This window comes from Mus caroli, chromosome 11 (assembly GCF_900094665.2).
Source record: "Mus caroli chromosome 11, CAROLI_EIJ_v1.1, whole genome shotgun sequence".
Lineage (NCBI taxonomy): Eukaryota > Metazoa > Chordata > Mammalia > Rodentia > Muridae > Mus > Mus caroli.
The window spans coordinates 79,452,844-79,465,205 of record NC_034580.1 but is presented as its reverse complement, the minus strand read 5'-3'; the positions used below and the strand labels follow the sequence as shown (position 1 = coordinate 79,465,205).

The window sequence follows — 12,362 nt, the reverse complement described above, 5'->3', positions numbered from 1 at the left end:
AGACCAGGCTGGCCTCGAACTCAGAAATCCACCTGCCTCTGCCTCCCGAGTGCTGGGATTAAAGGCGTGTGCCACCACGCCCGGCCCCACTCTTCATGTTAACAACCAATTTTATCTAAAAAAAATTTTTTACAATTTTTAAATTTTTTTCTTTTTTCTTTTTTTAATTTTCAAATTTTTAAGAATGTTTTAAACTAAAAAATAATTATGCTGTTATATAAATTTACAAAAGTCGCAGAACTATATACTTTTGAAAGGTGACATTATGTTAATAAATTACATTAAACAAAACTACTAGACAACAACTTGAGTCAAATGTAAAAGTCACCCATAATTTATACTGTTGATAAGCCTCTTCATCATTCAATTCATTCAATTCTTTCTAGAGGAGCACCAGCACAGGGGATGAGGTGTCCCTCCACTGTAATAAAGCATCACAGGAGGCAGGCAGTGGCTTGGGACGTCCATGTGACAGGGAGTAAAAAATAATCTTGGTCCAACCACTAGCCTTCTTGGTACTTATTCTAGGACATTACTGATTTTTCCCCCTCAGAATAAATACCAAGAAGTAGGAATTTTGAGTCAGAAGATACATGTAATTTTGTCCATCTGTGCTTCCTCCATCTCTTCAAGGCCACTAATGTATTTAAGGTCTCTCCTAGATTCAAAGCCCTTTGACTCCTTCCCCTCAGACTGTACACATTCCTGAAGTTGTTTCATTCTGACAAGAGTGGTAAATACAGTGCTCCCCTGTAGTCACAAGAGGCTGGGGCAGCAGAATCACATGAGCTCAGGACCTCAAAGTCAGCCCAGAAAAATCACAAAATTGTCTCGCTTTTTAAAAATAGTATAAAAAAAAAATCCTCCATTGAGTTCTCTTTTGTGACTGCCTTTCTTTTTCTCTTCCCATAAGATTCCTAAATATTGGTCCATATTAGCTCTATATGACTTCTCCCACTCCTTAATACTCTATATTAATCTTCATACTCTCTTACAGTATTCCACTGAAACAATCCTCCAGCGTTACCAATGGCCCAGTGACTTCTGCACTGCAACGTGGGCATCCGGTCTTCTGGCCTTGTTTACTTGTTTGACTGTTGACACATCTGGCCTTTCCACTTCTCTTTTCACCTCACGGCACTAAGACTCAAAGCCAGGGTCTCACGGATGCTAGGCAAGCCTCACTCTGCCACTCAACTACCCACCCTCAGCCCTGAACTTATCTTTTCCCTTTTTCTTCTATCTCTTTACTCACTTCTCAACTTTGTTTATGGACTTACCTCCCTGAGTCTATCCCTCACACTCTTCCATGTGACGTCACACTTAGCCCTCTTCGTTTTCTAGCTGTTCTTTGGAAGGCAGAATTAACAACTGCATATCTGCAATAATTCACACATCTTAAACTCCACCTGTATTCTATAATTGTTCTTCCTCAAACAGCTCTTCCTAGTTGCTCATAGAACCATCCACCTAATTTGTGGGTTTCTTTGGTCTTTTTCTTAAAAAAAAACAAAAACAAAAACAAAAGCCTGGGTGCTAGCTAGTTGGCTCACTGGTTAAGAATGCATATTACAGCCACATGGTGCAGTTCCAGAGGTCAGATTCCCTCTTTGGACCTCTGCTACCTCCTGCATATACGTGGTGCACATAAACTCACACAAATATGCACATACATAAAACAAATAAAACTTTTAGAAAGAATCTATATCATATATATATTCATGCACACATATTTATATGGAATATGTGGTATCTAATATGAACATAATTGGGAAAGGAAAAGGAGTGAGAGTAGAGTCATATTCAGAAACTAGACACTGGGCTAGAGAAATAGCTCAATGGTTACAGAGCACTGGTTGCTCTTCCAGAGGATGTAGGTTCAGTTTTGAGCACCTATATAGCAAGCAGCTCACTTCCAAGAAATCCAACACTCTTTCCTAAGCATACAAGTAGTATACAGACATATATACAGTATGTACACCCATACACATAAGATGTAACTGCTTGAGATGGTAACTGCTGATACTGGATAATAAGTAGATGAGAAAGATTCATTAACACTATTTTTATAAGCTCCATCAACTTTAAAATATACAACTTAAATGTCCGGTATGTACAGATATACAAACAGACACATACATATAAAAAGATGAAATGTGACCTTTGAGGATGAAACACAAGGCTCTCCTGGGAGATGCTATATTGTATCTTGCATTTTTAACAATATATAAGTTCCACACACAATTTCCAGACGAGTGCTTACACCACACCATCATTTGCTGTTTTTTCTTCCTGATGTACCCTTCCTTTTCCCATAACGCTCACAACTCTGACCTATTCTATCCTTGGCCAGGAGTGAGTGCTTTGTTTAAGTCTCTTCTTAACCATCTTCCTAAGCATCAGCTATCTCATCTGCGTTCTTACAGAACCCTCTGACAAGTTTCTATCATAGCATTGATCTCATTAGAGTGAAGCACTTGTTTCCTGGAGCAAGATCCTATCGTATTCCTATGGGTCTTCATGACTGTAGAATGATTAAATAAATGACTAAGAGGCATACCAGGTACAAATGGACTAGCAAAAAAGAAATCCAATAAAGTAGACTATATTTAGTATGAGATTTCATCTTTATGAACTTCCTTTTATAGGTATACACGTGGTAGTGCAGAGAGAGAGAGAGAGTAAAGAACCCATCAAATGATTTCAGATACCCACAATTGCTTTTCAGCAATTTGTGACATCTTATGTTTACTTCTTAGGAATTGTCTTAATATTGTCACCCTGTAGACGACATTTACAAACCAAAATAAGCCCTGAAAGGATATCTTTTTTTGTATCTCTGTGTTTTCCACCTTCAGATAGTGATTAAAGGTGTGTAAAAAGGACTGGAGATAGGATGCAGAGGTTAAGAGTACTTGAGGTTTTTATTGTTGTTGCTTTTTGTTGTTGTTGTTTTTGCAGAAGACCCAAGTTCTGTTGCTAGCACCCACAGAAAGCCAACAACTGACCGTAACATTTCCAGAAGATCTGATGCCCTCTTCTGGCCTTCATGGGCCCTGCACACACATAGTACAGACATATATGCAGGCAAAATACCCCCATACTAAAATACAAACAATTAAAATGGGGTGAGGGTGGGATGGAATGATACATGCCTTTAATACCAGAAGTTCTAAGACAAAGACGTAGATGTCTATGAGTTTGAGACCAGCCTGGTCTACATAGCAAGTTCCAGACTTGCCAAAGCTACATGTTGAGACTGTCTCAAAAACAAAACAACAACCCCAAAAAGGGCTGGCGAGATGGCTCAGTGGGTAAAAGCACAGACTGCTCTTCCAAAGGTCCCGAGTTCAAATCCCAGCAACCACATGGTGGCTCACAACCACCAGTAATGAGATCTGACGCCCTCTTCTGGTGTATCTGAAGTCAGCTACAGTGTACTTATGTATAATAATAAATAAGTCTTTGGGCTGGAGCAAGCGGGGTTGACCAGAGCAAGCAAGGGTCCTAAAAATTCAATTCCCAATAATCACATTAAGGCTCACAACCATCTGTACAGTGTACTCACATACATAAAATAAATAAATAAATCTTGAAAAAGGCCAGGCAGTGGTGGTACACGCCTTTAATCCCAGCATTTGGGAGGCAGAGGCAGGCAGATTTCTGAGTTTGAGGCCAGCCTGGTCTACAGAGTGGGCTCCAGGACAGCCAGGGCTACACAGAGAAACCCTGTCTCGAAAAACCAAAAAAGAAAAAAAAAAAAAAAAGTAGGGAAAACCCATTTGGGTCCCAAGATATCTCCCTCAGTGATAGGGGAAAAAAAATGGGAATCTTTATTCTATAATATTCTCTCTAATTCCATAAACATAATGGAAACACCATTCATTTCCAAATATTTTCAGTTAGAAACACTAACGTATTTGACCCTAACAAATACTTAACACTGGAAAAGTCATCCTCACAGCTCAAATACTTGTACCAAATTTCTACTTCCTGACCTCAGAATACAGGGACCTGTGTAATTAGCTACAGCATAATCAATTTTGTGTGTGTATTACTGATACATTTTATCGTTTATTTGTTTTTATTACTGACGGCTTTTTAAAAGAGAAATCTTTGCATAGGATTTCACTGGCAGTCTTAGGTTTGGGAATCTCCCTAGGGTAACATTCTTCTACTTACAGACAGGTCTACTGAATGTTTTATACCTAACATTACATAAAGCCAGGATCTCACCTGCATTGGCTTTAAGGTCTTCAGGTGTAACCATGACAACAAATCGGATTGCACGTTCATTTCGAAACATTTCATAAGACCACCGACGGATAGATCGCATGCATTTCACTGCTGCAATACCATTGTTGGCGATAAGAACCTGGGAGGTAGGGATATGAAATGGGAAATGGAAGAAAAGGTAGCCAAGAAAGGCAAAGATAGAAAAACAAGGATATATTTTTACATATCTCCCTTTGTTCAAACAAGAAATGTTGCTAGGCCAAGTTGCTGAGAAACAACTCCTACAAGATCAAGCAATACTGCAACACCTGCTAGCTAGAACTAATTAACTTTCAAACTACATTTCCTAAAAACATTAAATCATATACCCACTTTATTTATTTGTAAATAATTCAATTATAGATATCTATTACTAAGAAACATAATGTATATGTAATAAGAAATGGAGGAAGTTTACACTGCGTGGTGTTCTACACTATTCTCTATTGTAATAAGAGATCATGGCATCAATTGCTGTTTTCCAAAGTGCTGAACCCAGAGTGGTTCAGAGTGAAAGAAACTGCTCAGCTTCACAGTTACAAGAAAAATTTTAAAAAATCAAATATTCCTGAAAAGTTTTCTGTAAATAAGCCTTCCATCTTCTTAGGTATATCTTGCAATCATATCCCTGAATACCTCACAGGCTAATAGGTATGTAATCGACCTTTATTAACAAAATACAAGACACTGATGAAGCAATACTTTTAGGAGTAGGAAAACTGGTCCTTATAGTTTAATCTATAATTTCAACCAAGATATTCCCCAGTTGTGACAAGTTTTAGATTACAATGATACAGAACTGCTTTGTGGGGAGGAAGGGGTTGGCAGGGGAAAATGACAACACAAAGAGTTTCATTACATAAGCCACAAACCTTTGATCTCCCTATGTCCACCTCCTAAGTGCTACAAACTACCTGACATCTATGTGGTATATTTTCTCTAAACATCTCAAATACCTGGTAGGAGCCAGTAAACCCTAAGTCTGTCAGCCTTCTCTTCTGAAACTCCCTCTGCTTCTTTAAATCCAGTGCTATACATTTATCTTCTCACTGGCACTATACAAGGTAACCAATTATTCCTTAAACCCTCCCTGCCAGGCTAAAGAAGCTCTGCCTGTAAAACCACAAGATCTCCTGGTGGTGATGGTGGTACAAGCTTTAATCCCAGCAGATTAAAATGGGAGGCAGAAGTGGGTGGGTCTCTTAAACTCAAGGCTAGCCTGATCTATAGTGAGTCCTAGGACAGCCGGAGATATACAGAGAAGCCCTGACACACACACACACACACACACACACACACACACACACACGCACGCACACACACACCAAAAAACAAGCAAAAACCCCCACAAGATCTTTCAAAAAGAACATTAGAAGCAGAGTTTCAATTCCTTATCAACTATGACCAAATTACACCACTAATGTGTGTGTGTGTGTGTGTGTGTGCATTACATATGTGTGTATATGTAAATACACCAGTACACAGTGAGATTATGTATTAGTAACATGCTAGGGAGACAGAAAGGATAGCCCTGCATAAAAAGGTAAAGTCCCTAAAAACCTAAATATCCTTTTGAACAGAAACAACAAATCTAGGCATGAAATCTCACATACATCAAGCGAAATGGTTTAGTAAGTTTAACTTACCTTCTCAATTACTTTATTTCCCCCAAAACGAGTAACAAATTCTGCTGGAGAAGCCACAGTGAAATCTCGTTGTGAGTCTATTTTCTTTCTGTCTCGACCTTGTTTTACTAGGTGCAAGCCAGACATGCTGGATCTACACAAACAGAGAATCCAAAAGAAACTTTACATAGAATTTCTTCATGATACCCATATCTTCTGAAAACCTTCCTTTCACAACCATACTATAACAACACTTCCCCAGGGGCCTTATGGAGTCTACATGCTGCTAGTTCACAGGAAAGGAGACCATCCTTAGTGGACATAATGGGTCAGGCCTGTCATCCCAGCAGTCTGAAACTTTGGCAGCACTGCCTAAAGTTCCGGGCCAATATGGGCTAAAGAGTGAGATTCTTGTCTCAAGACTGTGAAAATAAGGGGCTGCAGAGGTGACGAAGTGGCTGGAAATACTTGCTGCTCTAAAAGAGGACCTGAATTTGCTCCCAGCACCCGCCGGCATGGTGGCTAATCCAGTTCCAAGGGTTTGCATACCTCTACTTACCTCGGTAGACACCAGGCACACATGTGGTGCAAAGACGTACACTCATACACATAAAATAAATAAACCTAAGAAGGGGATGGAGATGCTGGAGATTTAGTTCAATTATAGACAGAGCTCTTATGTAGCAAGCACAAGGCCCTGGGTCCAATCACTAACTAGCATACAGAGTGAGGGATACTCTATTAAAAAAAAAGAAAATGAAACTGCAAAAATGGCTCGGTGGGTAAGAACACATATTGCTTTTGCAGAAGACCACAGCTCAGTTTGAAGTACCCATGTCAGGCAGCTCACAACTGCCTATATCTCTAGATCCAGAGGACTGGCCATCCTCTTCTGAACCCTGTGAGCATCTGCGCTTGCATGTACACAGACAGACAGACAGACAGACAGACAGACAGACAGACAGACAAATTAAAAATAAAACTTTAGGTGGCTGGAAAAACGGCTTATTGGTTAAGAGCACTGGATGCTCTTCCAGAGGCCCAAGGCTGGATTCCCAAGTGTCAGCTCAGAATGCCAGTCTGCAATGCCAGTCCCAGGGAATTCAACATCCTCTTCCGGCCTCTGAGGGCACAAAGCACATATGTAGTGTGTGGACACATGCGATCAGAACATCCCCACATACATTATTTTTTAATCTTTTTTAAAAGGGAAAAGAAGAAAATCTGATGAAGATGCAATTAAGCAGAGTAGTTTTGTGGGGAGAAGATGGCAGGAGAAGGGTTGAAGAGACAAGGCCACATAACTAGACATAGCTTACAGAAGGCCTGGGACCTATCTTTGTTTCACGTGGGCAGGTTTTAAAATTCCTATAGATTTTTTGATTGGGGGAGGGGAGGGGATGTTTTTGAGACATGGTTTCTCTGTGCCCTGGCTGTACTGGAACTCGTTCTATAGATCAGGCTGGCCTGGAACTCATGAAGATTGGCCTGCCTCTGCCTCCAAGAGCTGGGATTAAAGGAATGCACCACTATTCCCAACTCTAGATTATTTTTAACCCAGCAAGATGGCTCAGTGGATATAGGTGCTTGCCCTGCAAGCCTGAGTTCAATCTATGGGACTCACATAAGATGAAAGGTGAGAATCAGGAAGTTATCTCTGACCTCCACTATGCACTGTAGCATCCACGTCCAAACACACACTATGCACACAATAAAAAATAGAATTTAAACTAAATTTTTTAAGATAAATAGTGGGCCTCATGGAGATTAGTACATCACAAGAGGAATTATAATTATATGATCAAATAATTCTTGCCGGGCATTGTGGTGCATGCCTTTAATCCCAGAATTCAGGAGGCAAAGGCAAAAGTATCTCTCATTTAGAGGCCAACCTGGTCTACAAAGTGGGTTCTAGAATACCTAGGGCTACACAATGGGACTGTCTCAAAAAACAAAAACAAACAAAAACATTCTATATATCTGAAGTAAGAGAGAAGCAGACATTAACATTCTAACATCCTATAATCTAAGGAAATAAAGAGTAAGGGGATACAGGGCTTGGGAGAAGAAAAAGAAAAGCATCATGAAAATAAAAAGATTGAGGTCAAGAACGGGAGTGACAGTCTTTAGTCCCAGCACTCAGGAGACAGAAGCAGTAAGATCTCTGTAAGTTCAGGGCCACTCTGGTCTACATAGCAAGTAGCAGGTCAGCCAGGGCTTCACAGTGAGACACTGTCTCAAAATAAAATAATAAAATAAATAAAATAAAAATGATTAAGAGGCCCATTCTTTAGTTGTCTTGTTTCAAATTTTACAATCATATTTTCCATTCTTGGTTCCAATTGTAAATGTGAAACTATTTCTTTCTTCATTCCCTGGAATTGCATCTTTTGGAGAAATGGTACCAAAATCTTACGATATTGTTTTTTCTAAAACCTATAAAGTATTACAGATTTGAAAAAAGAGAAATAATCATTCTTCTCTCAGTGTATCTATAAAAGGTGTATCTAAAAAGTAAGCTCTCTCCTTACCCTTTTCAATGACTTAAGAGTAGCTCTTTGAAACAAGACCTTACTCATAGCTCAGTTAGCCTGGAGATCATTACTATATGTACCCCTCAAGCCTCCTTCTAGTATATACAATAAAGTATTAAGAATAAAACAAAACATACACACAAAGCAAAACAAAACAAAAACCTTCACCCTTTTCTATTAATAATATGCTTAGCTACCCTGCACTTGGATTGGAACTTTAAAGAGAGTAAAGAAATGAGCCCTCCAAATAGAATGACTTGTCCAAGTTTTCAAAGGAAGTTTAAAACACAAAGAAGAACTCTAGTTTCCCAGGCCTGCTTTCAGTGTTTTCCAACTATACCATGAAACATCTATGGCAACATTAACAAGGTCTGGAAACAATGCCACACATACTGTTCTGAAAACAAACCCTTGAGCCAGGCGTGGTGGCACACGCCTTTAATCCCAGCACTCGGGAGGCGGAGGCAGAGGCAGGCGGATTTCTGAGGCCAGCCTGGTCTACAGAGTGAGTTCTAGGACAGCCAGGGCTATACAGAGAAACCCTGTCTTGAAAAAACAGAAACCAAAAAGAAAACCAAAAAAAAAAAAAAAAGAAAGAAAAAGAAAACAAACCCTCCCTTATCTGTCTGCAGTGGTACTGCCTATGCATTCATCCTCTTTGAGGATCTAAGTCTATGACACCAGTGCATCACACTGATCAATAACATGATGAATTTCACAAGCATCAGCCTTAAGGGAAACACAACCCAAAACGGCACAGTAACACCACATAAATGACACTCTGAAACTCGGATAATTGATCTGCAGTATTGAGAGATCAGGAGTGTGCTGGCGAGGAATGCCTCAAAGGCATGAGAGGACGATGTAGATCTTGACTGAGGTGATCATTACACAAGTGTGTACATGTATCAAGACTACAAGTACTATCACTTTTAAAGGATAAATTTTTTTATCTCAACAAACCTGACTGCAGAAAAAAAAAAAAAAAAAGCAAAGAACCCAATCACAAGAGAACTCACATGATATGTACTCACTGATAAGTGGATATTAGCCCAGAAACTTAGAATACCCAAGATACAAGTTGCAAAACACATAAAACTCAAGAAGAACGAAGACCAAAGTGTGGTCACTTTGCCCCTTCTTAGAATTGGGAACAAAATACCCATGAAAGGAGTTAGAGACAAAGTTTGGAGCTGAGACAAAAGGATGAACCATCTAGAGACTGCCGCACCCGGGGATCCATCCCATAATCAGCCTCCAAACGCAGACACCATACGCCAGCAAGATTTTGCTGAAAGGACCCTGATATAGTTGTCTCTTGTGAGGCTATGCCAGTGCCTAGCAAACACAGAAGTGGATGCTCACAGTCAGCTATTGGATGGAACACAGGGCCCCCAATGGAGGAGCTAGAGAAAGTACCCAAGGAGCTAAAGGGATCTGCAACCCTATAGATGGAACAACAATATGAACTACCCAGTACTCTGGAGCACCTATCTCTAGCTGCATATGTATCAGAAGATGGCCTAGTTGGCCATCATTGGGAAGAGAGGCCCCTTGGTCTTGCAAACTTTATATGCCTCAGTACAGGGGAACACCAGGGCCAAGAAGTGGGAGTGGGTGGGTAGGGGAGTTGGGGAGGGTATGGGGGACTTTTGGGATAGCATTTGAAATGTAAATGAAGAAAATACCTAATTTTCAAAAAATGAAAAAAAAAATCAAAAAACAAAAAATACCCTCAGGCTAGTGAGATAAATCAATTATTAAAAGCACTTTGTCTCTCTTCCAGAGTACCTAGGTTCTGCACCCAGCACCCACACAATGGATGACAAATGTCTATGACTCTAGTTCCAGGAAATCCAATGCCCTCTTCTGGCCTCTGTGGACATCTGCATGCAAATGTGTACATATATACTTGCAGGTATACACACATGCATACAAAATAAAAATTATAAGAAATCTTAACATCATCCCAATAACTAAGTAGGTGATTTTAAAGAAAGAGACAATGAATGTGAAGTCCATAACTGTGTATACCATGTAAACTGGTATGACCCTGCTTTGAGACTATAATGTAATTTAACAAGTACAACTTTGAGAGGCAAATAGAAGCAGGATACGGCTGAAAGCAGAACTGACTAGGGAGCTGTATGAGAATAACAAGAAAATGTTCTCACATTTGGACCCTTCCATCTTTCTTTGGTTCAATAATTATCTCTTCTCCAGTGGTCCAAGACAGGGTAAGCAATGAACATAAGCACACAAGAGAAACAGTAGTGCACTCAGGCATGGAGGACAGCAAAAGTAAGCTAGGAGGAGAAAATAAACAGATGGAGTGTGAACAGAAAGCAGGTTTCTCTCACCTACCTCTCCAAGAAGCCATTAGAGATTAAGAATCCAGGCAAAACAGAAAAGCAAGCGACAGAGTGACATAAAAGAATCCCTAAAATGGCAGCTAAATTACTAAAGGATAAGACTGGAGAGGTGGCTCAGTGGTTAAGAGCACTGACTGCTCTCCCAAAGGTCCTGAGTTCAAATCCCAGCAACCACATAGTGGCTCACAACCACCAGTAATGAGATCTGATGCCCTCTTTTGGTATGTCTAAAGACAGCTACAGTGTACTTACATATAATAATAAATAAATCTTTGGGCCAGAGCAAGTGGGACTGGAGCAAGCAGAGGTCCTGAGTGTAATTCCCAATGTACTCATATACATAAAATAAATAAATAAATCTTTTTTTAAAATTCCTTTAAAATTTAAAATTTAAAGCTGTTTTATTTGTGTATAGTGTTAAAAATTACGGAAGCTATTGTTCTGGCTCTTGCACACCAGACAGAATGAGCTACAAGCCGGGCACTCACACTAAAGCCCTAAGCAAACGGAAGCTAAGCTCTCTATCTGACCTTCTGGAGAGATCAGGATTACAGACATGATAGGCAACCTCCTATTAGGACAATTATCAATAACATATGAGATATTCCCTTTGCTTTAGTCCATACAAATGTACAAAGAGACCTTGAAATAAACTGAATTGAACTATAGCTACTTTACAAGAATTTAGAGCATATGCTGCTATGATCTTGTTTTGTTAGAGCACTAAGTCCACCATAGCCTCCAAAAGATCCTGCCATCCAACACTCCAGTGGTTAGATTTCAATATATGAATATATATAGTACTAATACACATACATTTTATTATGTAAGTATGTTTTTATGTGTATAAATAAATAGTATCTTAATATATTTGATATAATTATAGATATATAATTAAAACTTTTTGATATTACATATAGGGTTTATACATAAACTCGGTTACTTTTTACTTCTTTGATTCTTGGTTTTGTTTAGTTTTCCCTCAAAAACATGAAAGAAAAAAGGATGCTCTTGAACCAGGCAGCCTCAGGACCAGCGCAGCAAGAAGAAGGAGGAGCTGTTGAAACAACCGGACGATCTGAAGGTGGAACTGTCCCGGCTTCACGTTGCCAAAGTGACAGGTGGCACCACTTCTAAATTCGAAAATCCATCGCCCGAGTCCTCATTGTCATTAACCAGACCCAAAAAGAAAAACTCTGGAAATTCAACAAGGGTAAGAAGTACAAGCCCCTGAACCTGCAACCCAATAGAACTAGAGCCATGCGCCGCTGCCGGCTCACCAAGCACGAAGAGAAGCTGAAGACCAAGAAGCAGCAGCGGAAGGAGCGGTTGTACCCACTGCACAAGTACACAGTCAAGGTCTGAGACAATGACAATAAAGTGTAAGCCTGACTGGCAGAAAGAAAGAAAGAAAGAAAGAAAGAAAGAAAGAAAGAAAGAAAGAAAGAAAGAAAGAAAGAAAGAGAAAGAGAAAGAGAAAGAGAAAGAGAAAGAGAAAGAGAAAGAGAAAGAGAAAGAGAAAGAGAAAGAGAAAGAGAAAGAGAAAGAGAAAGAGA

At 39.7% G+C, this 12,362-nt stretch overlaps 1 protein-coding gene and 1 pseudogene across 9 annotated transcripts in view; one reads left to right on the top strand and one right to left on the bottom strand.

Annotated features, from left to right (window-relative positions):
• Positions 1-12,362, bottom strand: part of Acaca (acetyl-CoA carboxylase alpha) — a 271,901-nt gene that overhangs the window by 177,273 nt on the left and 82,266 nt on the right. For all 9 annotated transcript variants that reach the window (XM_029483172.1, XM_029483174.1, XM_029483176.1 and 6 more), the window contains 2 exons: positions 5,922-6,054; positions 4,237-4,375 (listed from right to left, as the gene is read on the bottom strand). In XM_029483172.1, coding sequence (XP_029339032.1) covers positions 4,237-4,375; positions 5,922-6,054 — 272 coding nt within the window. The remainder of the gene's footprint in view (positions 1-4,236; positions 4,376-5,921; positions 6,055-12,362) is intronic.
• Positions 10,440-12,171, top strand: LOC110306199 (annotated as a pseudogene).